This window comes from Salmo trutta, chromosome 15 (genome assembly GCF_901001165.1).
Source record: "Salmo trutta chromosome 15, fSalTru1.1, whole genome shotgun sequence".
Classification (NCBI taxonomy): Eukaryota; Metazoa; Chordata; class Actinopteri; order Salmoniformes; family Salmonidae; genus Salmo; species Salmo trutta.
Genome location: NC_042971.1, coordinates 22,906,233 through 22,933,837, shown reverse-complemented (window position 1 = coordinate 22,933,837; position 27,605 = coordinate 22,906,233). Strand labels below are relative to the sequence as shown.

General features: G+C 42.4%; 2 protein-coding genes across 2 annotated transcripts; both read right to left on the bottom strand.

The window, feature by feature from the left end:
- Positions 1-433: 433 nt before the first annotated feature.
- On the bottom strand, positions 434-14,777 carry LOC115148645 (protein phosphatase 1 regulatory subunit 14A). The gene is made up of 4 exons (XM_029690721.1): positions 14,466-14,777; positions 4,167-4,247; positions 4,010-4,042; positions 434-967 (listed from the first exon to the last, which is right to left on the bottom strand). The coding sequence occupies exons 1-4, from the start codon at positions 14,730-14,732 to the stop codon at positions 797-799; spliced, it is 552 nt and encodes a 183-aa protein (XP_029546581.1). The 5' UTR covers positions 14,733-14,777; the 3' UTR covers positions 434-796.
- Positions 14,778-16,481: 1,704 nt separating this feature from the next.
- On the bottom strand, positions 16,482-23,412 carry LOC115148644 (delta-like protein B). The gene is made up of 7 exons (XM_029690720.1): positions 23,098-23,412; positions 22,764-23,003; positions 22,595-22,652; positions 22,217-22,474; positions 21,036-21,397; positions 20,457-20,673; positions 16,482-17,941 (listed from the first exon to the last, which is right to left on the bottom strand). The coding sequence occupies exons 1-7, from the start codon at positions 23,146-23,148 to the stop codon at positions 17,220-17,222; spliced, it is 1,908 nt and encodes a 635-aa protein (XP_029546580.1). The 5' UTR covers positions 23,149-23,412; the 3' UTR covers positions 16,482-17,219.
- Positions 23,413-27,605: the final 4,193 nt, after the last annotated feature.

Sequence of the window (27,605 nt, the reverse complement as noted above, 5' to 3'; positions counted from 1 at the left end):
TCCCAGCCCTGGCCTGTCAAACAGACAAACCTGTACAAAAGAAGGACGGACGTACTGTAGGCTAGGTCACATGCAAGCCCAGAGTAGTAACACTGTCGGCCTCTTTTTGAACTAGAGCCAAAGATAAACTGCCTAGAACAGTGCATGTGAAGCATGACAACCATAGAAAGAGGAGTTGCCTAAAACACATACAGATCTCCAGGCCCGTATTCATAAAGCGTCCCAGAGTAAGAGTGTTGATCTAGGATTAAGTCCCTCTCTCTATATCATCTTCTTCATTATGATCTAAATGGCAAAACAATATCCAAGATCAGCAATGCTACTGAATTCAGGACCTGGGGCCAGGCTAGACATGCTGTTCTTTTAAAACCTTGTCTAAGCAGCCTATCTACAGCGTCTTTGTGAATGACAACAACAACGACAATACAGGCCCTATAGTGATTGACAAATGTTTTATTTACCTTAATTTTAATATGACGAATTCATTAAAATTCACACAAAAATAAAGTTGGCAGTACAAACAAGAGGGCTAACTGGTTGGGGTCATCACTGCCAAGATGACCGGGATGAAATAGGGTGACTGGGAAACAAATTTACAGAAACATTCCCAAAATTCCCACTTTTCTAGAAATCCTGATTGTAGGATTCCCGAATACTTGGTTACTTGGTCCCTGCATATTCCCTCCTGACTCCAGAAATTCTCCAACCAGAATTTATGGAAAACGTGGGAATTTATGGAACATTTTCAGAGTTTTACGACCCTAGTCAGAGGTCATATGTCAGGGGTTTGGTGAGCTCAGGGGGTCTGGTGGGTGTGGGTTCGGGGCCAGTGGGATCTGTTAAAGTGGTAGGGCTCATGGCGGTGCTGGGCGTGGTTGTAGTGGGAGGGGTGTTCGATGCCCTCGGTAGCCAGCTCCTCCTGCTTGTGAAGGCCCTCCAGCTTGACCAACAGCTCTCCGATGAAGGCCTGGCATGGAGGGACATATAGTAGCATCATGTACAGTACCAGTCAAAAGTTTGGACACACCTACTCATTCAAGGGTTTTTCTTTATTTTTACTATTTTCTACATTGTAGAATAATAGTGAAGACATCAAGACTATGAAAGAATCCATATGGAATCGTGTAGTACCCAAAAAAGTGTTAAACAAATCAAAATATTTTAGATTCTTCAAAGTAGCCACCCTTTGCCTTGATGACAGTTTTATACACTCATGGCATTCTCTCAACCAGCTTCATGAGAAATGCTTTTCCAATAGTCTTGAAGCAGTTCCCACATATGCTGAGCACTTGTTGGCAGCTTTTCCTTCACTCTGCTGTCCAACTCATCCCAAACCATCTCAGTTGGGTTGAGGTCGGGTGATTGTGGAGGGCAGGTCATTTGATGCACCACTATCACTCTCCGTTTTGGTCAGATAGCCCTTACACAGCCTGGAGATGTGTTTTGGGTCATTGTCCTGTTGAAAAACAAATGATTGTCCCAGTAAGCGCAAACCAGATGGGATGGCGTATCGCTGCAGAATGCTGTGTTAGCCATGCTGGTTAAGTGTGCCTTGAATTCTAAATTAATCACAGACAGTGTCACCAGCAAAGCACCCCTACACCATTACACCTCCTCCTCCATACTTCATGGTGGGAACCACACATGCAGAGATCATCCGTTGACCTACTCTGCGTCTCACAAAGACACAGCGTTTGGAACCAAAAATCTCAAATTTTGACTCATCAGACAAAAGGACAGATTTCCCCCGTTCTAATGTCCATTTCAAGTGTTTCTTGGCCCAAGCAAGTCTCTTCTTATTATTGGTGTCTTTTAGTAGTGGTTTCTTTGCAGCAATTCAACCACAAAGGCCTAATTCACGCAGTCTCCACTGAACAGTTGCTGAGATGTGTCTGTTACTTGAACTCTGTGAAGCATTTATTTGGGCTGCAATCTGAGGTGCAGTTAACTCTAATGAACTTATCCTCTGCAGCAGAGGTAACTCTGGGTCTTCCTTTCCTGTGGCGGTCCTCATGAGTGCCAGTTTCATCACAGTGCTTGATGGTTTTTGTGACTGCACTTAAAGAAATGTTTAAAGTTCTTCAAATTTTCCGGATTGACTGACCTTCATGTCTTAAAGTAATGATGAACTGCTGTTTCTCTTTGCTTATTTGAGCTGTTCTTGCCATAATATGGTCTTTTACCAAATAGGGCTATCCTCTGAAAACCACCCCTACCTTGACACAACACAACTGATTGGCTCAAACGCATTAAGGAAAGAAATTCCACAAATTAACTTTTAACAAGGCACATCGGTTAATTGAAATGCATTCCAGGTGACTACCTCATAAAGCTGGTTGAAATAATGCCAAGAGTGTGCAAAGCTGTCATCAAGGCAAATGGTGGCTACTTTGAAGAATATAAAATATATTTTGATTTGTTTAACACTTTCTTGGTTACTACATGATTCCATATGTGTTATTTCAAAGTTTTGATGTCTTCACTATTATTCTACAATGAATGAGTAGGTGTGTACAAACTTTTGACTGGTACTGTATGTACCGGTGGAGGCTGCTGAGGGGAGGACGGCTCATAATAATGTTGGGAAAGGAGCTAATGGAATGGCATCAAACACGTGTTTGATGTATTTGATACCATTCCACCTATTCCACTCCAGCCATTACCACGAGCCTGTCCTGCCCAATTAAGGTGCTTTAGGCTATATTAGGCTATATTATTTCAATTTTTTCAAGGCTATAGCCTACAAAGAAATACATTGTGAAGCATTTGCAAGTGCGACACAATAGGCTGGTAAGGACATAAAACCCTCAGCATTTGAACAACATTTTGTTGTATTAAATCATTATAGTCTATAAATTATGTATATAGGCTGTGACTTAAATACAAATTAAATGAAAAATGCCTTATTAGTGCCTTAGAATTTTTGTTTTGCAATCAGTTTTTAGAGACACGTGTTAGGCCAGTCTGTGGCTTCAGGCTCATGCGATGGTGACTGGAGTTAGGCCAGTCTGGGGCTTCAGGCTCATGCGATGGTGACTGGAGTTAGGCCAGTCTGGGGCTTCAGGCTCATGCGATGGTGACTGGAGAGCCGGCCAGCAGCAGAGAATATCCTCTCCACACTTGCAGAACCACTGGGGATGCTAAAAACACTCCTTTGGCCGCTCTTACCAGGTTGGGCAGAGAGGCAGAGTTGTTTTTTTTTGTTTTTCTATAGGTAGGCCTAAAGGTTTTTAGGCAAAATAACCCAATCAAAACTGAAAGCTCCTTGAAACTATGTTCGCTTCTTACATTCACCTTTCATGTTTATTCAAATACTTTTCATTCAAATCCATATGGTTTGGTTTCAATACTTTAAAAACCCAATTGGTAGGTCCAGGTAGTCACACAAATAGATGGGTGTTGGTTCAATTGTGATTTTAATGAATGTAGTGAGTTTGGAGCGGGGGGTTCTTTTTTCTGTGAGTGTGGAACGGATTTTAGCTGAACGGTAGGAAAGGACAAGGAGCGCCAGAACCACCACTCCATGAGTGATGAGTGGGATTTCCAACAGCTCAACTGTGCTCACATGCTCTGGTGCATGTGCATGCACTGGCCTGCCCACACTGAGCAGGCCAGAGTGGGCCCTGTCCTTTGTCAAAATAGGTCCTTTGTTACAGCAGGGAACAGAGGGAAAAAGACAAGAGAAGAAATAGAGAGAGAGAGAGAAGGCTAGGACAGATGGTCATTGTAAGGCATGTGGAGTGACAGTGGAAGGAGGTGTCAGACACTGCTGCCTCCTATCTGAGGCCTACACAGTGTGAGTGTGTGTGTGTGTGTGTGTGTGTGTGTGTGTGTGTGTGTGTGTGTGTGTGTGTGTGTGTGTGTGTCTGTGTGTGTGTGTGTGTGTGTGTGTGTGTGTGTGTGTGTGTGTGTGTGTGTGTGTGTGTGTGTGTGTGTGCAGACAAAATAAATAGGTATGACTCAATATGCATGATTATTCCATATCATAAAACATTAGGGTAAAACATACCTCTGTGTTGTTGCTGCATGTCTGAAGGATCTCCTGATGGTGAACAAAGTTTAAAGAAGAGAGAATTCCTTGTATCAAAATTCCATCAGTAAAATTATCTGGCAGTCTGGTTGGTTTGAGTCCATGATCAGAACAACTTTGGGTGGGCGGGGCCTACCTTTAACTTTTTCACTCGCTCCTCATTGCTAGCCAGGTCTAACAGATGATCAATGTTTACCTCATCTGGCATGTCATCCTCCTGCAAAACACAAGTCGGAAGTTTACATACAGTTACGTTGGAGGCATTAAAACTTGTTTTTCAACCACTCCACAAATTTCTTGTTAACAAACTATAGTTTTGTCAAGATGGTTAGGACATCTACTTTGTGCATGACACAAGTAATTTTTCCAACAACTGTTTACAGACAGATTATTTCACATATAATTCACAGTATCACATTTCCAGTGGGTCATAAATTTACATACACTAAGTTGACTGTGCCTTTAAACAGCTGGGAAAATTTCAGAAAATGATGGCATGGCATTAGAAGCTTCTGATAGGCTAATTGACATCATTTGAGTCAATTGGAGGTGTACCTGTGGATGTATTTCAAGGCCTACCTTCAAACTCAGTGCCTTTTCGCTTGACATCATGGGAAAATCAAAAGAAAATCAGCCAAGACCTCAGAAAAACAATTGTAGACCTCCACAAGTCTGGTTCATCCTTGGGAGCAATTTCCAAACGCCTGAAGATACCACGTTCATCTGTACAAACAATCATACGCAAGTATTAACACCATGGGAAAACACGCAGCCGTCATACCGCTCAGGAAGGAGACGCATTCTGTCTCCTAGAGATGAACGTACTTTGGTGAGAAAAGTGCGAATCAATCCCAGAACAACAGCAAAGGACCTTGTGAAGATGCTGGAGGAAACAGGTACAAAATTATCTATATCTACAGTACAACAAGTCCTATATCGACATAACCTGAAAGGCCGCTCAGCAAGGAAGAAGCCACTGCTCCAAAACCACCATAAAAAAAACAGACTACGGTTTGCAACTGCACATGGGGACAAAGATCGTACTTTTTGGAGAAATGTCCTCTGGTCTGATGATACAAAAATAGAACTGTTTGCCCATAATGACCATCGTTATGTTTGGAGGAAAAAGGGGGAGGCTTGCAAGCCAAAGAACACCATCCCAATAGTGAAGCACGGGGGTGGCAGCATCATGTTGTGGGGGTGCTTTGCTGCAGGAGGGACTGGTGCACTTCACAAAATAGATGGCACCATGAGACAGGAAAATGATGTGGATATATTGAAGCAACATCTCAAGACATCAGTCAGGAAGTTAAAGCTTGGTTACAAATGGGTCTTTCAAATGGACAATGACACCAAGCATACTTCCAAAGTTGTGGCAAAATGGCTTAAGGACAACGAAGTCAAGGTATTGGAGTGGCCATCACAAAGCCTTGACCTCAATCCTATAGAAAATGTGTGGGCAGGACTGAAAAAGCGTGTGTGAGTAAGGAGGCCTACAAACATGATTCAGTTACACCAGCTCTGTCAGGAGGAATGGGCCAAAATTCACCAAAATTATTTTGGGAAGCTTGTGGAAGGCTACCCGAAATGTTTGACCCAAGTTAAACAATTTGAAGGCAATGCTACCAAATACTAATTGAGTGTATGTAAACTTCTGACCCACTGGAAATGTGATGAAAGAAATAAAAGCTGAAATAAATCATTCTCTCTACTATTATTCTGACATTTCACATTCTTAAAATAAAGTGGTGATCCTAACTGACCTAAAACAGGAATTCTTACTTGGATTAAATGTCAGGAATTGTGAAAATCTGAGTGTAAATGTATTTGGCTAAGGTGTATGTAAACGTCTGACTTCAACTGTATATTAAAAATACACACACGTATACTGTATATTATTAGAGTAGAAAAGTAATAGTAGCAATGTCCATGTATCCAACTCTCCAAACTGTATCAGTGGTCTAGCCAGACAGAACAGAGCTCTGTTGTTCCAGACCAGATCAGCCTCCTCTCCACACAACTCCTCTGAACTGCCGGCCTGGTACCTGTTCAACTTCTGGGTGGCTGGATTTTACAGTCATAAAATCCATTAAAATTCTCTCTTAAGGACATATACTAAAATGATAGTTGGTGACATTATTGTTTATCTGATCTAATGCTTAGCTGAGATCCGGCATGGGCAAACAAGGTGCACTTGTGGCCCTACTGAGTTGAATGTCCTGCTTTACACTCTTAGTGTACTAAAATCAAATCAAAGTTTATTTGTCAAATGCGCCAAATACAACAGGTACCGTGAAATGCTTACTTACAAGCCCTTAGCCAACAATACAGTTAAGAAAATAGAATTTACAAAAAAATATATTAACTATAACTAAAGTAAAAAATATATATATATTAAAATTAAGCTGTCATCAATGCAAAGGGTGGCTACTTAAAAGAATCTAAAATATAACATATTTTGATTTGTTTATCACTTTTTTTGATTGCTACATGATTCCATATGTGTTATTTCATAGTTTTGATGTCTTTACGATTATTCTACAATGTAGAATATAGTACAATTAAAGAAAAACCTGTCACGTGTGCTCCCTCTCCGGCTTCTAGGTCACCAGGCTGCTCGTTATGGCGCACACCTGTCACCATTGTTTCGTGCACCTGCGCGTCATCAGACTCACCTGGACTCCATCACCTCCTTGATTACCTGCCTTATATATGTCACTCCCTTTGGTTCCTTGCCCAGGCATCATTGTTTCTGTTCCTGTGTAATTTCTGTGCATTGTTCATGGATCTTATTTTATATTATGGTGTGTTTATTTATTAAAACACTCACTCCCTGAACTTGCTTCCCGACTCTCAGCGCACATCGTTACAAAACCCTTGAATGAGTAGGTGTGTTCCAAACTTTTGACTGGTACAGTAGGTCCTGGATGGCAGGAAGCTTGGCCCCAGTGATGTACTGGGCTGTACACACTACTCTCTGTAGAGCCTTACAGTCGGATGCCGAGCTGTTGCCATACCAGGCGGTGATGCAACTGGTCAGGATGCTCTCGATGGTGCAGCTGTAGAACTTTTTGAGAATCTGGGGACCCATGCCAAATCTTTTCAGTCTCCAGAGGTGGAAAAGGCTTTGTCTTGCCCTCTTCTTCTTGGTGTGTATGGACCATGAAAGTTTATTGGTGATGTGGACACCAAGGAACTTGAAACTCTCGACCCGCTCCACTACAGCCCTGTCGATGTGAATGGGGGCGTGTTCGTCCCTCCTTTTCCTTGAGTCCACGATCATCTTCTTTGTCGTGCTTAAGTTGAGGGAGAGGTTGTTGTCCTGGCAACACACTGCCAGGTCTCATCGTTGTCGGTGATCAGGCCTACCACCGTTGTGTCGTCAGCAAACTTGATGGTGTTGGAGTCGTGATTAGCCACACAGTACTGGGTTAACAGGGAGTACAGGAGGGGACTAAGGACGCACCCCTGAGGGGCCCTGGTGTTGAGGATCAGCGTGGCAGATGTGTTGTTGCCTACCCTTAGCACCAGGGGGGACGGCCCGTCAGAAAGTCCAGCATCCAATTCCAGAGGGAGGTGTTTAGTCCCAGCGTCCTTAGCTTAGTGATGAGCTTCGTGGGTGCTATGGTGTTGAACGCTGAGCTGTAGTCAATGAACAGCAAGCACACATAGGTGTTCCTTTTGTCCAGGTGGGAAAGGGCAGTGTGGAGTGCGATTGAGATTGCATCATCTGTGGATCTGTTAGGGCGGTATGCGAATTGGAGTGGGTCTAGGGTTTCCGGGAGGATGGTGTTGATTTGAGCCATGACCAGCCTTTCAAAGCACTTCATGGCTACCGACTTGAATGCTACGGGGTGGTAGTCATTTAGGCAGGTTTCCTTTGCTTTCTTGGGTACAGGGACTATTGTTGTCTGCTTAAAACATGTAGGTATTACAGACTCGGTCAGGGAGGGGTTGAAAATGTCTGTGAAGACACTTGCCAGTTGGTACGTGAATGCTCTGAGTACACATCCTGGTAATCTGTCTGGCCACGCAAATTTTTACCTGTTTAAAGGTCTTGTACATAGTCGTCAAGAACAGCTGGTGCTGTCATGCATGCTTCAGTGTTGCTTGCCTTTTGAGCATAAAAGGTATTTAGCCCGTCTGGTAGGCTGGCAGCTCGCGGCTGAGATTGCCTTTGTAGTGCGTAATAGTTTGCAAGCCCTGCCACATCCGGTGAACATCAGAGCCGGTGTAGTAGGATTCAATCTTAGTCCTGTACTGACGCTTTGCCTGTTTGATGGTTTGTCTGAGGGCATAGCGGGATTTCGTATATGCGTCCGGATTAGTGTCCGGCTCCTTGATAGCGGCAGCTCTAGTTGAAAAAAAAAGCTCCAGTTGAGCTTCAATGCCATACAACTCTCCTTCCGTGGCCTCCAACTGCTCTTAAATGCAAGTAAAACTAAATGCATGCTATTCAATCGATCACTGCCCGCACCTGCTCGCCCGTCCAGCATCACTACTCTGGACGGCTCTGACTTAGAATACGTGGACAATTACAAATACCTGGGTGTCTGGTTAGACTGTAAACTCTCCTTCCAGACTCACATTAAGCATCTCCAATCCAAAATTAAATCTAGAATTGGCTTCCTATATCGCAACAAAGCATCCTTCACTCATGCTGCCAAACATACCCTCATAAAACTGACCATCCTACCGATCCTCGACTTCAGTGATGTCATCTATAAAATAGCCTCCAACACTCTACTCAACAAACTGGATGCAGTCTATCACAGTGCCATCCGTTTTGTCACCAAAGCCCCATACACTACCTACCATTGCGACCTGTACGCTCTCGTTGGTTGGCCCTCACTTCATACTCGTCGCCAAACCCACTGGCTACAGGTTATCTACAAGTCTCTGCTAGGTAAAGCCCCGCCTTATCTCATCTCACTGGTCACCATAGCAGCACCCACTCGTAGCACACGCTCCAGCAGGTATATCTCACTGGTCACCCCCAAAGCCAATTCCTCCTTTGGTTGTCTTTCCTTACAGTTCTCTGCTGCCAATGACTGGAACGAACTGCAAAAATCTCTGAAGCTGGAGACTCATATCTCCCTCACTAGCTTTAAGCACCAGCTGTCAGAGCAGCTCACAGATCACAGCACCTGTACATAGCCCATCTGTAAACAGCCCATCTATCTACCTACCTCATCCCCATACTGTATTTATTTATTTATCTTGCTCCTTTGCACCCCAGTATCTCTACTTGCACATTCATCTTCTGCACACCTACCATTCCAGTGTTTAATTACTATATTGTAATTTCTTCGCCACCATGGCCTTGTCATGTCCTGATCCTAGTAAGATGTCATTTTCTATAGTAGAGTAGGTCAGGGCGTGACAGGGGGTGTTTTGGTTTGTTCTATGTTTTCTATTTCTATGTTTAAGTTCTAGTTTTTCTATTTCTATGTTGGGATTGTTTGGGTTGATCTCTAATTGGAGGCAGCTGATCCTCGTTGCCTCTGATTAGAGATCATATTTAAGTAGGGTTTTTTCTTCCTGGGTTTTGTGGGTAGTTGTTTTCTGTTTAGTGTATGTCACCTGACGGAACTGTTTTCGGTCGCTTTGTTGTTTTGTTAAAATATATTCATTAAAAGTTAATATGAGCACTATACACGCTGCGCCTTGGTACCCTTTATACGACCCATGTTACAGGCCTATTTATTGCCTTAACTTACCTCATTTGCACTCACTGTCCCGGCTGTTTAATGGATCGGACCAACGTGCAGAATGGTTGTAGTTCCACATATTTATTATACCGTGAAACGTTGCAATACACCAATAACTTGAAACAACAAAACAACAAACCATGACGCAGAGAGAAATAAACACTACTCAAAAATTAACAACCCACAAACACAAGTGGAAAAAACCCCTACATAAATATGATCTCCAATTAGAGACAACGAGAACCGGCTGCCTCTAATTGGAGATCATCCCAACAACCCCAACATAGAAATAGAAACCTAGAAAAACCACCCAAAAACAACCCCTGTCACGCCCTGACCACTCTACTATAGAAAATGACATCTTACAAGGGTCAGGACGTGACACTCACTGTATATAGACTTTTTGTTTTCTTTTGTTCTACTGTATTATTGACTGTATGTTTTGTTTATTCCATGTGTAACTCTGTGTTGTTGTATGTGTCGAATTGCTATGCTTTATCTTGGCCAGGTCGCAGTTGCAAATGAGAACTTGTTCTCAACTAGCCTACCTGGTTAAATAAAGGTGAAATAAAATAAAAAATGTTTAAAGGGCACATTGACAGATGTTTCAACTAGTTAGAATTTGAACCAGCAACTTTTCGGTTACTGGCCCAACACTCTTTACCGCTAGGCTCCCTGCCACTAGGACACCTGTATCCCCAAACCCAAAACATCACAGGAGAGCAGAACATCTGGCTAGTGATGTCACATGGCCAGCTGCAGTATGTTTACCCTACCTCAAGGAGTATTAACCCCATCCTCTGTACGTTCTCTTCAAGTTTCTCATCCTTCATCCCTCATTCCTCTGGATGAAGTTCCGTTTCTGTTAATTTCCCTTTTTCCAAGTGGCCATGTAAGGCAGTGAGTCAGCATCCCCCAGCCACCATGTATACATGTGTCTCTGTCAGGAGGCTACAGTGGTGGCTCAAGACTTAGGCTACATCTGACATGGTATGTTATTCCCTAGTGCACTATCCATACATCCCTGGTCAAAAGTAGTGAACTACACTGCGTGCACAATTATTAGGCAAGTGAGTATTCTGATCTTATCATTGTTTCTATTCACATTTTCGAACTCCAAACCATATAAACTTGAATGCTTATTGGATTTAATCATTTTCAGGTGATATCCTGTTGGGGATAGGGGGCAGTATTTGCACGGCCGGATAAAAAACGTACCCGATTTAATCTGGTTATTACTAGAATATGCATATAATTATTGTCTTTGGATAGAAAACACCCTAAAGTTTCTAAAACTGTTTGAATGGTGTCTGTGAGTATAACAGAACTCATATGGCAGGCAAAAACATGAGAAGATTCCTTACAGGAAGTGCCGTCTCTGACCATTTCTTGGGCTTCTACACTCTCTTTATTGAAAACTGAGGATCTCTGCTGTAACGTGACAGTTCCTTCAGCTCCAATAGGCTCTCAGAAGGTGGCAAACCGGTGAATGATGTCTTTGCAGGCCCTGGCTGAAAAACATTAGCGCATTTGAATAGTGGTCGATCAGAGGACAATGAGACTGAGGCGCGTGCACGAGGCGACACCATGTTTTTATTTTTTCGTCTTTGAACTAAAACAGGGTTTCCCGGTCGGAATATTATCGCTTTTTTACGAGAAAATTTTTATAAAAATTGATTTTAAACAGAGGTTGACATGCTTCGAAATACGGTAATGGAATATTTAGAATTTTTTTGTCACGAAACGCGTTGGGCGCGTCACCCTTCATCACCCTTCGGATAGTGTCTTGAACGCACGAACAAAACAGAGGATATTTGAACATAACTATGGATTATTTTGAACCAAACCAACATTTGTTATTGAAGTAGAAGTCCTGGGAGTGCATTCTGACGAAGAACAGCAAAGGTAATCCAATTTTTCTAATAGTAAATCGGAGTTTGGTGAGGGCCAAACTTGGTGGGTGTCTAAATAGCTAGCCCGTGATGGCTGGGCTATCTACTCAGAATATTGCAAAATGTGCTTTTGCCGAAAAGCTATTTTAAAATCGGACATAGCGATTGCATAAAGGAGTTCTGTATCTATAATTCTTAAAATAATTGTTATGTTTTTTGTGAACGTTTATCGTGAGTAATTTAGTAAATTCACCAGAGGTTTGCAGTGGGTATGCTAGTTCTGAACGTCACATGCAAATGTAAAAAGCTGTTTTTTGATATAAATATGACCTTGATTGAACAAAACATGCATGTATTGTATAACATAATGTCCTAGGATTGTCATCTGATGAAGATCATCAAAGGTTAGTGCTGCATATAGCTGTGGTTTGGGTTTATGTGACATTATATGCTAGCTTGAAAAATGGGTGTCTGATTATTTCTGGCTGGGTACTCTGCTGACATAATCTAATGTTTTGCTTTCGTTGTAAAGTCTTTTTGAAACGGGACAGTGTGGTTAGATTAACGAGAGTCTTGTCTTTAAAATGGTGTAAAATAGTCATATGTTTGAGAAATTGAAGTAATAGCATTTCTAAGGTATTTGAATAACGCGCCACGGGATTCCACTGGCTGTTGAGTAGGTGGGACCCACATATCCTAGAGAGGATATGTATTTGTGTAATGAGGGAGGGTGTGGCGAAAGTGAATAACACCTTATATCAAGGTGTGCATAATTATTAGGCAACCTCATTACCTCAGGTAAAATGGGCCAAAAAACTAATTTATTAACTGACACTGAAAAGCCAAAAATGTAAAATGCCTTTCAGACAGATGCGACACTCTTTAAATAGCTAAACTATTGAGGTGTGACCACCGGACATTCAAATATTTTGTTGCGAATAGTCAACTGGGGCACAAAAAACGCATGCGGAAGAAAAGGCGCAAATGAACTGCAAAAGACTTGAGAAGAATTAAACGTCAAACTACCAGGAACCCATTATCCTCCAGTGCCACCGTATTCCAGAATAGCAACCTACCCGGAGTGTTCAGAAGTACAAGGAGTCAAGTGCTCAGAGACATGGCCAAGGTCAAGAAGACTGAAACAAGACCCCCACTGAATAAGATTCACAAGTTGAAGCATCAAGATTGGGCAAAGAAATATCTGAAGACAGATTTTTCAAAGGTTTTATGGACAGATGAAATGAAAGTGACTCTTGATGGACCAAATGGATGGGCCCGTAGCTGGATCAGTAATGGACACAGGGCACCACTTTGTGTCAGGTGCCAGCAAGGTCAAGGAGGGGTACTGGTATGGGCTGCTATCATTGAGGATGAGGTAGTTGGACCCTTTCGGGTTGAAGATGGACTGAAACTCAACTCCCAAACCTACTGCCAGTTTCTGGAAGATTCTTTCGTCAAACAGTGGTACAGGAAGAAGTCCTCAGCATTCTAGAAGGCCATGATCTTTATGCAGGACAATGCTCCATCACATGCATCCAAGTACTCCACTGCTTGGCCAGCCAGCAAGGGCCTCAAAGATGCCTGAATAACGACCTGGCCCCCTTCCTCACCTGACTTAAATCCTATTGAGAACTTGTGGGCCCTTCTCAAACGTGAGATTTACAGTGATGGAAGAAAATACACCTTTTTGAACAGCATTTGGGAGGCTGTGGTTGCTGCTTCAGCAAAAATTGATTGTGAACAGATCAATAAACTGACAGACTCCATGGATGGAAGGCTCATGGCAGTTATTGAAAATAAGGGTGGCTATATTGGTCACTGAATATTTTTGAAAGGCCAAAAATGTTATATAATTGTCGTTTTGTGTTACTTATCTGTTACACTTACTCTAAAAATTGAGAATAAACAAGTGAGTTGAGAGAAATTATTTTTGTAATTTAGTTGCCTAATAATTCTGCACACTAATAGTTGCCTAATAATTCTGCACACTTATATATTTCCCTGAGAAAGACAAAACTCACTTTTCCTTTGTTAAACATTCAGGTTTGAGGTTCAATAACATTTTGGATTGACTGAGAACATTGTGTTTGTTCAACAATAAAATTAATCCAGAGGAATACAATTTGCCTAATAATTGTGCACGCAGTGTATAGGGAATAGGGTGCCATTTTGGACAGAGCCTTAGTCCACAGTGTACCTTGCATCTTCCCCAGTCCTTTTATGGGCACTGTGCCCTCTCATAACATACATATTGTATACACCTTGTGTATACATCTCATATATCACACCCACAACAATGTGCAAGTCTGCTTAGTCCTGTTAAGGACTACGCAGAACAGCTGGTTTAGAAATGCCTCTGTAATTTCAAGTGCAAGTTATTGCATTGGAATATACTACAGTAGTTATTCTACATTGTTTGTGTCTCAGAGGAGTGTTCATTTGTCTGCATGTTAGACATGGGTTATAAAGCCCTGTAATACCCTCAGTGCTGCGAAAAGTACAAGTTTAATGTTGAGATCCATGTGTTATGTACAGTGTGTCTTTACAGAGCACAAACCCAGCCCTTTTTATATGAATATCCAACTCAAAGCCTTGTTTTTAAACTTAGTGAACAATTTTTTAAATCAAATTCTATTGATTTAGGCAAAGGTGAAAGAGCAAAGTTCTCATTCTTAAAGGATGGGAAACTTTCAGATAATATTGCCTGATTAGAAAGTTAACTTGCCATGATACCCAAAATCTCTTTACAGTCTGAAACCTATTGCCTGAGCACTTACATGACACTTTGTGTGGTGACCATTATTATGATCAATAGGCTATGACGGCACTCACTTTGCCCAAGTACAGCTTGTCCAAGCAGTCATCGATCCATTTCTCCACGTCTAGTCGTCTCTGTAGCTCTTTTCTGTTGTATTTCACAGTCACTCGAGCTTGTCTCTTCTGAAGGTTGACTCCGTGTTCTCGAGACGTTTCCAAATCTGATGAGTGGACTTCATCTGCTCGCGTCCGTCCGACCCTGTCTGCTGCCATGTCTGATCTGACTGGTTCCCAAGCAAATGGGAGCTTGAAACACTGTGTGGGATGAAGCGACAATGTCATTGTGGATTCGACAACATTCAATGTAGCAAACCTAAAGCAGTCTCAGGGTTCTAGTTTCACCTCTTTCCTGCGGAAGCGCACCGAAATAAAGCGCATAGTAAAAAGTGACCGAAACATTGTAGGTTGGTAAACCAACACAGACAGAAATTAGGACAGATTCTGGTAAAAAAAATATATATTATAGAAACATGTTTTTGAGCAAGCGTTCGAATAATTGTGCTAATTGGGTAGGCCTACCTTGCGTGCATTATACAATGGCAGGTTACTTCTCACATTTTATACCAATCGTTTGACATAAACCCCTCATTATAGGCTTATTTTCAAACCCAGCCAAATATGCATGTAAACAACATTTGAATTGAATGACATTTATACCTTTGTTTATCATAGGGCCAACTTGCTGTATGCTGATAATCGATAGGTGACAAGAGCTGATGCTTTTATAGTTTTTATTCAACACATCACAAACACTCACAGCAACAAAAAACTTTAAACATTTTTTTTTAGCAAATGCCTCACAAAACTAACTTTGGCATGAACATAAAATTACACTGGCTGTTCTTCAGAAACAGCAATACACATGATCCGTGTATCAAAGTCACATGTTCATTGATTTCAGGTCATAAATAATTTCTAAGGAATATTCCTGGTGTATTTAGAATACACAGCATAACAAAGATGTAGAACAAGTTGTTTATTTAGGATCACATAAATATATCTCTGAATTTGTGACAAAAGGAAAACATTTTACATATAAACTCAGCAAAAAAAGAAACGTCCTCTCACTGTCAACTGCGTTTATTTTCAGCAAACTTAACGTGTAAATATTTGTATGAACATAACAAGATTCAACAACTGAGACAAACTGAACAGGTTCCACAGACATATGACTAACAGAAATGGAATAATGTGGCGGGGGGTCAAAATCAAAAGTAACAGTCAGTATCTGGTGTGGCCACCAGCTGCATTAAGTACTGCAATGCATCTCCTCCTCATGGACTGCACCAGATTTGCCAGTTCTTGCTGTGAGATGTTACCTCACTCTTCCACCAAGGCACCTGCAAGTTCCCAGACATTTCTGGGGGGGAATGGCCCTAGCCCTCACCCGCCGATCCAACAGGTCCCAGACGTGCTCAATGGGATTGAGATCCGGGCTCTTCGCTGGCCATGGCAGAACACTGACATTCCTGTCTTGCAGGAAATCACGCACATAATGAGCAGAATGGCTGGTGGCATTGTCATCCTGGAGGGTCATGTCAGGATGAGCCTACAGGAAGGGTACCACATGAGGGAGGAGGATGTCTTCCCTGTAACGCATAGCGGTGAGATTGCCTGCAATGACAACAAGCTCAGTCCGATGATGCTGTGACACACCGCCCGAGACCATGACGGACCCTCCACCACCAAATTGACCACATCGACAGTACTCATGCCTCCTTGCAGCATGCCTAAGGCACATTCGTGCAGATGAGCAGGGACCCTGGGCATCTTTCTTTTGGTGTTTTTCAGTGTCAGTAGAAAGGCCTCTTTAGTGTCCTACGTTTTCATAACTGTGACCTTAATTGCCTACCTTCTGTAAGCTGTTAGTGTCTTAAACATGCACCGCACAGGTGCATGTTCATTAATTGTTTATGGTTCATTGAACAGCCATGGGAAACAGTGTTTAAACCCTTTACAATGAAGAGCTGTGAAGTTATTTGGATTTTTACAAATTATCTTTGAAAGACAGGGTCCGGAAAAAGGGAAATTTCTTTTTTTGCTGAATTTAATAAATAACATAAATAAAATGAAGGTATAAAGACTGATAGTTTCATCTTAGGAAATGGTATGTTTGACAAAAGAATAGTTATTTTCAAAATGAAAAATATATATGTTTTATCTTTTGGAATTGCTATTATCAGAGTTCTGGTGAAATGAGCTTACAAACAAAAACAGTGGGAAAAGTCAATACAGCAAATATATTCATCTCCTTGAAGGTCATTGATAACAGTCTATTGTCTTCCAAAAAGGTACAGGTCAGAGAATCAGGTCTTCCTGTATTTGGTTTAAATGGTTCTTCCAGAGTCATTTGGTCAATATCACTGTGTTGGAGCAAGTGCAATGATAGGTAAGTGTCCATTGTAAGTAGTCATGTGGTATTGGTAGTCATCTCTTTGGGTTATTTGACATGGAAGACCTTTCTGATGAGATTTCCTAAAGTTCCCATTCTTCAAGAGGTCATTTACTGTTCTTCTTCACGACACAAGGTTGTTTTCCAACATGTTTTTTCTTGTTGTCAAAATGTGTAACAACATTTTCAGAATGAGGGGAATAATTTACAACCATTCAAACAGTTTGTCTTTTTCTTCATTCACTTAACATTTCAAAAAGAGAGAAAAATAAGTGCTAACGATCCCCTGTTCTTCCTCCCAGTTTTTGTCTCTACCTCCCCAGGTGTTTGGCTGTCCAGTCTCCTTTTTCTGTCCATCTTGGGTCCAGGCCAGTGGCTCATCTCAGCCCAGCCCCGCTGTCCCCCCTCCAGAGGTAGTCCTGTCCAGGGGAGAATGAGTGGCGCTCCCCCCCAAGTCCTCGGCCCATCCTGTCGTCTGTGGGTCTCAGCGATGCAAGTGATGCCATGCTGAGGCGCGGGTCGCTGTTGCTGATCTTGAACAGGCTGCTAGCCGCCATGAAAGCCTCTCTCTCACTGGGGAAGCGGTTGATCCCCATCTTCAGGTCGTTGAACACCGCCGTGTCGTTCAGCTGCTTCCTGCCACTCAGCCGGCGCCGCCGCAGCACCACAATGCCCGTCGCCAGGCCAAGGGCGAGTAACGCCAGGACGCAGGAGGCTGTGAGGGCGGTGGAGGAAGGTTTATTGGTCAGTCGAGGGGCAGGATGGAAGCTGGGTTGCAGCGTGAACTCGCAGCTGGGTCCCATAAAACCCGGCGGGCACTGGCACACGGGCCCCGTGAAGTGGGTGAAGCAGGTGCCACCATTCTGGCAGGGCTGGGCACTGGCACCGCGGCCGCAGGCATCTGAGCGCAGGCTACAGTTCTTGCCGGCGTAGCCCAGCGTGCATGAGCAGGTGTAGTCGTCCACGCCGTCCTGGCAGGTGCCAGCATTCTGGCACGGCGCTAAAGCACAGTCATCGATGTTGAACTGGCAGTTGGCGCCGGTAAAGCCAGAGTGGCAGCGGCACAGCACGCTTTGACCCAGGTCTAGACACTCACCACCTAGAAGACAACATATCACACGGCGCCAATTAGTACACTGCAGCCTACCACATTCTGAAGTAGCACAAGATGTGATACATGGGATATCACACTGTTGGCACTTCATGCCATCATGAATTTATATACCCTGAAAACATGTATTAATTAGTTGTTCTACCAGCCAATTGAAGTACTTCATTATCAGGTCCTTCAAGCAAGTGCAGGTGCGTACTTCAACCACTAGATGTTGCCAGAACTAAGGCAAGCTCCTCTCCATCCACTTTCACCTGTTTCCACTTTTTGGGGGAGCTGGTGGACTGTTTTAAATTCCTTGGCATAACCATCTCATTCGATCTGATATGGCCAGCCAACACAAACGCTGTGATCAGGATGGTACAGCAGCGGCTCTATTTCCTGAGGCTACTGAAGAAGTTTGGCATGAGTACAGGCACTCAAGTCAACTTCTACCAATGCACAGTAGAGAGCATCCTGACTGGATCCATCAATGTGTGGTATGGTAACACCAATGCATAAGACTGCAAAAGATTTCAGAGGGTAGCACACACTGCAAAGAGAATAATTGGCACTACCCTCCGCGTCATCGAGGCCATCTATGCAGACAGATCCCTTACTAGGGCCCAAAAGACCCCTGCCACCCTGCGAGTGCACTGTTCTCCCAGCTACCATCTGGGCGGGTTACAAGAGCATCAAGACCTCCACTACCAGGTTCAAGAATAGCTTTAATCAGAGTGCAATCCTCCTTTTAAACAAAGCAACCTGGCTGCTGTTTTTCTCCTACTTTTGGAAGTTTACATAAACGAGTTAATGACCTAAGTGTTGCAACCACTCCAAAGATTTCTTGTTAACAAACTATAGTTTTGACAAGTCGGTTAGGACATCTACTTTGTGCATGACAAGGAATTTTTCCAACAATTGTTTACAGAGATTATTTCACTGTATCACAATTCCAGTTGGTCAGAAGTTTACATACACTAAGTTGACTGTGCCTTTAAACAGCTTGGAAAATTCCAGAAAATGATGTCGAGGCTTTAGAAGCTTCTGATAGGCTAATTGACATCATTTGAGGTGTACCTGTGGATGTATTTCAAGGCCTATCTTCAAACAGTGCCTCTTTGCTTGACATCGTGGGGAAATCAAAAGAAATCAGCCAAGACCTCAGAAGAAAAAAAAATTGTAGACCTCCACAAGTCTGGTTCATCCTTGCGAGCAATTTCCAAATGCCTGACGGTACCACGTTCATCTGTACAAACAATATTGCGCAAGTATAAACACCATGGGACCACGCAGTTATCATACTGCTCATGAAGGAGATGCGTTCTGTCTCCTATAGATGAACGTACTTTGGTGCGAAAAGTGCAAATCAATCCCACAACAACAGCAAAGGACCGTGTGAAGATGCTGGAGGAAACAGGTACAAAATTATCTATATTCACAGTAAAACAAGTCCTATATCGACATAACCTGAAAGGCCGTTCAGCAATGAAGAAGCCACTGCTCCAAAACCGCCATTACAAAGCCAGACTACGCTTTACAACTGCACAATGGGGACAAAGATTGCACTTTTTGGAGAAATGTCCTCTAGTCTGATGAAACAAAAATAGAACTGTTTGCCCACAATGACCATCGTTGTGTTTGGAGGAAAAAGGGGGAGGCTTGCAAGCCGAAGAACACCATCCCAACCGTGAAGCACGGGGGTGGCAGCATCATGTTGTGGGGGTGCTTTGCTGCAGGAGGGACTGGTGCACTTCACACAAAATAGATGGCATCATGAGGAATGGAAAATTATGTGGATATATTGAAGCAACATCAAGACATCAGTCAGGAAGGTAAAGCTTGGTCGCAAATGGGTCTTCCAAATGGACAATGACACCAAGCATACTTCCAAAGTTGTAGCAAAATGGCTTAAGGACATCAAAGTCAAGGTGTTGGAGTGGCCATCACAAAGCCCTGACCTCAGTCTTACAGAAAATCCTTTGACAGAACTGAAAAAGCATGTGCGAGCAAGGAGGCCTATCAACCTGACTCAGTTACACCAGCTCTGTCAGGAGTTATGGGCCAACTAATTGTAGGAAGCTTGTGGAAGGCTACCCAAAACGTTTGACCCAAGTTAAACAATTTAAAGGCAATGCTACCAAATACTAATTGAGTGTATGTAAACTTCTGACCCACTAGGAATGTGATGAAAGAAAGAAATTATTCTCTACTATTATTCTGACATTTCACATTCTTAAAATAAAGTGGTGCTCCTAACTGACCTAAGACAAGGAATTTTTACTAGGATTAAATGTCAGGAATTGTGAAAAACTGATTTTATTGTATTTGGCTAAGGTGTATGTAAACATCCGACTTCAACATACTGTATGACTGAAAACATTTAAAAAATATATTTTTACTGTACATGTCTATGTACTGTACTATATGTGAGGGCGCTCCAATAAAGAATTCCAACTGCTTTAATACCTGCAAATAAACTATCAACTTGAATTTGAGCTTGATCCACTGAAGTCAGACTCACCATTCAGACAGGGGCTGTTGCTGCAGCGGTCCAGTTTCTTCTCGCAGTTTGAGCCAGTGTAGGTGGGAGGGCAATGGCAAGTATAGCCCCCCGTCAGCATCTCCATACAGGTGCCTCCATTGAAACAGGGCCCGTCGGCACACGTCATGGCGATGATCTCACAGTTCTTCCCATAGAAGCCCTGGGGGCAGGTGCATGAGTAGTCGTTCTCCAGGTCCTAAAGAGAGAGAGATGATTGTCATTAGAGTATTTTTGATCATGTTGAGTTAATTGTCATTAGACAGACACCTTGACTGATATTTGGCTTTTTACAATCCATAGATGAACCATGATTACTGATCATGTTTCTGACATTGTGTCTTATTTAAACATGTTTATTACTGTGTTATGTTACACTGCATTTGTACCTTGGACACATTTCCATGTTACCTTCAAATGGACAATTAACAATAACATGGAATGCCAAATTAACTAAAATAAAAAAATATATTGTTTCATTAACACCCAATTGAACATATAAAAAAAATCTGGGCCAATATTGAACTACCCCTATTTCCTGTAAGCTGTAATATTACTCACATTGCAGCTGCCTCCGTTCTTGCAGGGGTTGCTGTCGCACTCGTTGGTCTCCAGCTCACAGTTGGTGCCACCGTAGCCCGGGCGGCAGTTACAGGTGTAGCTGCCCTGGCCTGTGTTTGTACAGGTGGCACCGTTGGCACATGGCCGATGGTTGGTGCAGTAGTTGAGGTCCTGGTCGCAGAAGAGGCCGCCCCAGCCCTCCTTGCAGTCACACTGCCACGGCTGGACGCAGGTGCCATGGAGGCAGCCCGGGTAGCGCACACACTCGTTGCACGAGGGCCCCTGCCAACCCATTCTGCACTTGCAGTCCCCAGGGGCCTCGCAGTAGCCATGCCTCGCGCTGCAGTCTGCCGAACAGATGGCTGGTGGGAGGAGGGGGGAGAGGGTGTGATTATAATGAATGGGCAGATTGGGCACGCATGCGCCCCCCCCCCCACCCACCAACTCTGTCTGAGCCCCCCCACTGCCGGCCCTCCCAACTGTTTGTTAAGTATTAAACCAAGCAGCTGGTGAGCACTCCACCGTAAGAACAGAAGCCAGGACTTTCTTTTCGCCCTCTGCCTCACGCACACCCCGCAACTCACACACACAGCATCTCCAACATGTGTCCCTGGTGAGTCATGGTTCTTTCTCCCTTTGTTATAGGGGAACAAAGGGCAGATCAAACTCCACAAGCCTTCCTTACTATAAAGTCTATAAAGCAACACGACAGGAGACTTTTTGAGATAAAAGTACATACTTAAGACTCAGCCAATTATGCCTGTCTAAAATAGTAGTGGCTGGTTATGGGATTAAATTGAAATCCTTGAGGCAGAAGAGTAATCTTACTTTAGAAATAACTTGGCACAAACATTTTCATAAAATTTACAATTAAAATGTGTTGCACATGCTTAATTGTTGGTGTGGTTATATGTAGGCCTGTATGTACAAATTATTGCCACCAATCATTCAGGTCTATATACTGCCCTTGTGACACCTTCAAAGAGCATTAATTGTTTTCACTAAGGACAATGCCAAAAATAACATTTGCCTCATTTATCAATTAATCATTGTGTGCACTGTGCAGTCTATTTACAATAGGCCTATACAGTGCAGACTGAGACAACCTGGTTGACAGAATCTGAGTCTGGACAGTAATGTAGCCTAAAGTCATTGACGTTAACCAAGTAGACTGAACTTACGATCAGAACAGTAGTTGCCCTTCCAGCCCTCCAGACATTGTTTGTTCCCCTCCACGTCACAGGTGTAGTGGCCCAGAGCGTCATCGCGGGGTCTGCAGTATTCGGCGCAGCTGTCGCCAAAGTAGTACTCGTCACAGAATGCGTGGTAGGAGTAGCGCAGCTCGCTCTGCTCCCCGAAGTGGACGTCTTGAGACCAGTCCTCGCCTATGGCCAGTCTTCTTCTGGTAGCCAAGCGGCTGACCAGGTTGTTTTGGTTGTCTGCAAAAATATAAGAAAAATAGTATTGTAGTAGCCTATTGGCATACTGAATGTTTGAAAGTAACAGGTAGGCAGTTTTAAAAGAAATGCTATAATAAGCCTACTGCAACAACACCTTACCTGTGTATTCTGTAGGGATTTCTGCGTTCCATGCTTCAATGATCAGCGAAAATGTTCCCTGTAATAGAGGTAAATCCTGGATTAAAACGTGAATGCAAGAATGATAGAGTAACATAACAATTATAATTCCTTGTCTAACATTAGTATTTATGAATAAAATATTATTTACCGGCCACTTAAAATGGAACGGTATTCTAATAGGAGCGCTGCTGGAAATTGAGGTCTGATCTGCGCGGATGACGTTGGTGTGTCCTGTTCCAAAAGTGCATGGTGGCTCCGCATGGATAACGTCCTCTGAGTGTTTGAGACAAATTCTGAAAAAGATGTGGCAGTCCCTATGCCTTCTGCATATGCGCTGAGCAGTGTTGAACGAATGGACTTTCAACTCGAACACACCAGAAGATGATACCTGCCAAGAGAAGAGCGAATTGGACATTAGAGATCCGTTGTGCATAAAGCACGGCAATATTGAATGGTTCCTTATTGTTACACTTCGTACTTACCACTTGCACTACAGCCAAAGCAAAGACACATCTAAGAGGTAGCGAGGCCATTTCCGCCAGGTGTTTGGTTGGTAGCTATACAACAATTCGCAGGTGTTTGCACTCGTTGTGTCCAATACAAATGTGACAGGCGCGTATTCCCAAAAAGCTGGAGAGAAAAAAAATCATTGCAGTCACCCCATAAAATTTGTATGAAAAGGTATAGCAGTCCAAGCAAAGTCCTCGCTCTTCCCTATGTCCTGGTCTTCACTTGTTTTGGTTCTGGTGGTTACTGAGAGTGAATGAATTTTATACCCCTGATGCGCGCCCCTGTCACGCGTCAGGAGGCGGGGCACGGTAAGACCCAAGGGACAACCACGACGCGTCGGGTCATGTGTGTGGATTTGGTGCTGATTACATTTATCAGCAAAAAAAACATAACGTCTATACTTAGAGCATAATCATATTTGAAGTGTGATTGGCACAATACACATTTTATACTGTTATACAGCTGCAACAAGCTGCAACAAAAACTCAATCATGGACACTCTTACTGACAGTTGTGGCTGCTTTGTGTGATGTATTGTTGTCTCTACCTTCTTGTCCTTTGTGCTGTTGTCTGTGTCCAATAATGTTTGTACCATGTTTTGTGCTTCTACCATGTTGTGTTGCTACCATGTTGTTATGTTGTGATGCTACCATGCTGTGTTGTCATGTGTTGCTGCCTTCCTATGTTGTTGTCTAGGTCTCTCTTTATGTAGTGTTGTGTTGTGTCTCTTGTCGTGATGTGTGTTTTGTCATATATTTATATTTCATTTATTTATTTATTTTTTATCCCAGCCCCAGTCCCGGCATGAGGCCTTTTGCCTTTTGGTAGGCTGTCATTGTAAATAAGAATGTGTTCTTAACTGACTTGCCTAGTTAAATAAAGGTTAAATAAATAAATAAAACATAAATACAACTAACTAGCCAAATGTCCACGATTTTGGAGTCGAGTTAGAAAATGTGTGACACAAGCATCGAAAACTGAATTTTTAGGCCTACATATTTAATTATTCAACTTCAATAAAACAAATAATAATATAGGCCTACACAAGCACATGATTTTCAACCAGTATAATGAATAGGCTTCACAGCCTAACAGCTCTACAGTATCTATACCTACTGGAAACATGTAACAGAAAAAAGTTGTTAATTTAAGCACTTTAGCCTACCGACACAATGATGGTAAATTAAGTGTTAGACAGCATCACATGATAATAAACATTTGGGTTATGAGTGGTTATAACATAGGCTACTATTCGATATCACCTATTCTTAGGCCTTTACATTCTATTCCAAATAAGTTGTTTTCACAAAACGTTGGCATAAGAACATGTATTGTTCAGTATCAATTCATTGTTCAGTATTAATTAATTTGTGGTAAATATCGATCTGAAGGAAGTAGGGAAGAATAGCATGATCCGCCCTTTCTTCAGTCACAAAATTGTAATTGCTCAGACGCGTGCGGGCAGGTTATGGATGAGACCTTTCAATGTGCGCTTCGGGGATATTCGGGGGTCTATTGTTGAGGTTGAGTCGGGGGAGGGGCACTCCCTCTGGACCCTGCAGCGGGCTAGAGTTTTTGCCTTTGTGTGAACAGCTGTATGGTAATCAATGGCACATGATCTACCGTGCGGTGTCCCCACACACTAGTGTTTTCTCAAACGGTCCTTCCCAACTGCACACTACTTTTTTAATGCATATTGATTTAGGGGGCATCAACAGGGGTATTTCCAGCATCTGTCGTGCTTATTGCCATTATAGCCTTTTAGAAAAAAAGGGTGCTATCTAGTAGTTTAGCTATAGGACTAGGGACTAGGCTACTTTACACCATGCACGTTAAGATCTTTGACCACTTTCAGATCATATGTCTTTTCTGTATTATTAAAATGAACTCTAATAACCCAAACAATTACTGTTGGATATTGGACAACAGGCAATTTCACATATTACTATAAAATATCCAACCAACCAAGTCTTAACAATATGGGTAGCCTGCTGAGTGCACTGCCGTTTTACGCAGAGTAGACTCATAATTCATGGTTTTAAAGTGCGAAGAGATGTTGAAGTCTCCTGATGATTGAGAACAAAACTTTCTATCAAGCAGCACCACTTGAAAAGAAAGTTCTTCACGCGAAAGTGTGTGTGTGTGAGAGAGAGATTTAGAGGGGAAGGGCCACCACTGCATCTCGTTCGTGCATGGATATTCTAATGAGCGAGTGGCGCGTGCCGTCACTGACCCACACATCATTCCTGGCACACTTCTCTGCTACAACAGTAAATCAAGTAATTCCATGAAGTTGCGCACAAATAAGTCACAAGTAGAGCATAATGAAAGAAGTCCTCAATGGCAAAGAGATATAGAGAAATGTTCAACTGAAATATGTCAAATGTAAAGGACACCAAGTAAACTTGACACAACTGGTCGAAAGCATTGGAGTCAACATGGTGCAACTCAATATTAGGAAGGTTTTCCTAATGTTTGGTATACTCAGTGTATATCTATTTATTATGCATGGGAATACTTTGGAACAGATTTCCAAAATTAAAATCACTTGGAGCTGATTTGCATGGTGTATTTACATTATTTAACTATGCAAGTCAGTTAAGAACAAATTCTTACTTTCAATGACGGCCTAGGAACAGTGGGTTAACTACCTTGTTCAGGGGCAGAACGACAGATTTTTACCTTGTCAGCTCGGGGATGCGATCTTGCAACTTTTTGGTTACTAGTCCAATGCTCTAACCACTAGGCTACCTGCCGCCCCATTTTATGTGAAACAATAAAAAAAATGTATACAAAAAAATACATACACTACCGTTCAAAAGTTTGGGGTTAGAAATGTCCTTGTTTTTTAAAGAAAATCCATTTTGTTGTCCATTAAAATAACATAAAATTGATCAGAAATACAGTGTAGACATTGTTGATGTTGTAAATGGCTATTGTAGCTGGAAACGGCTGATTTTTAATGGAATATCTACATAGGCGTACAGAGGCCCATTATCAGCAACCATCACTCCTGTGTTCCAATGGCACGTTGTGTTAGCTAATCCAAGTTTACTTCCGACTTCAACTGTACATGTGTAGGGGGGGTGCACAGTGTGTTCTTTTACATGTTCTTCACAGAAAATGAGCTAAGGCCAATGAGTCTCAGGATGAAAAAATAATTAATTGTATCATTTTTCTTTTAGTAAACATTGAAAATGGGTCCCACAACCCGGACATCACACAAGGGTTAATCTAACAGTGCATTTAATGTAAAAATAAATTGGCAGTTGTAGCCTACCATCCAATGATGCCTATGCACTCACAATGGCGAATGTGCATACTGGTTCGCTCAACACATTAGCAGGCCCCAGAGAAACAGGTACAGGGGCTGGCGGGAAGACACTTTCATTACAGGAATCATAAGGATAATGTACTTTACTGTTTGACAAAATCATGGTTTTAGCCTTATAAAAATAGGATGTTTTTAGTGAGGTGAATAAATGTGCAGACCGCACCGATGCAACCAATAATTTTTTGCACTCCCACATCTAGGTGTCAAAGGGTCGCAAAATGTAACTAAATGTGACTCTTTTGAGGAAAATAGGTATATGTCGCTCGTCACTACATTACTGGAGAGGCATTTGAATATTTCATTTTTTTTATCAAAATGCGTTTTTTGGCAGAAATGCATTCTGAAACGTGAATTTTCATGTGCCTTAATAACAAACTTGTATGCCATCTGTAAATACAGATACAATTATTAAATTACGAGTATAGTTGTTTTAGCAATGGAAAAAGTTAGGAGCCTTCCCACTAGCCATGATTGGCTGAGATAATAGATGGGCTGGACAAGCCGAGAAATTAGTTCAGATTGGTCACGCTAATGTCTATAGCATGAGCTGCTCAGTATGTGTAGGTAATCTTTTCTTACACGGACATTTTGAAAGATATCAAAAAGAACTGCATAAATGTTGCTAAGGCTCTCCACTTTCTGGAGGACCGTGTTTTGAAATCAGTGGAATGCCCGGTGGAAGCAGAGTATGATAGCTAAGGATATGGAAAAAAAATCTGCTGTTTGATTGCAAATAATAGAGAGGGAGTTGAAAAGAGAACACACAAAAGTAGGCTGTTGTAGGGGGCAGTATTTGGAAGTTTGGATGGATGAGGTGCCCAAAGTAAACTGCCTGTTACTCAGGCCCAGAAGGATATAGGATATGCATATAATTGGTAGTTTTGGATAGAAAACACTCTAAAGTTTCCAAAACTGTTAACATAATGTCTGTGAGTATAACAGAACTGATATAACAGGCAAAAATCCAAGGAGAATCCATCCGGAATTTATTTTTTTGGAGGTGACACCATTTAAAATGCCTGTCTATGGGGAAATCAATGGAATACCTCCCAGATTGCAGTTCCTAGGGCTTAGATGTAGATGTCAACAGTCTTCAGAAAGAGTTTCAGGCTTGTTTTTTGAAAAATGAGCTTGAATTTGTAGTTT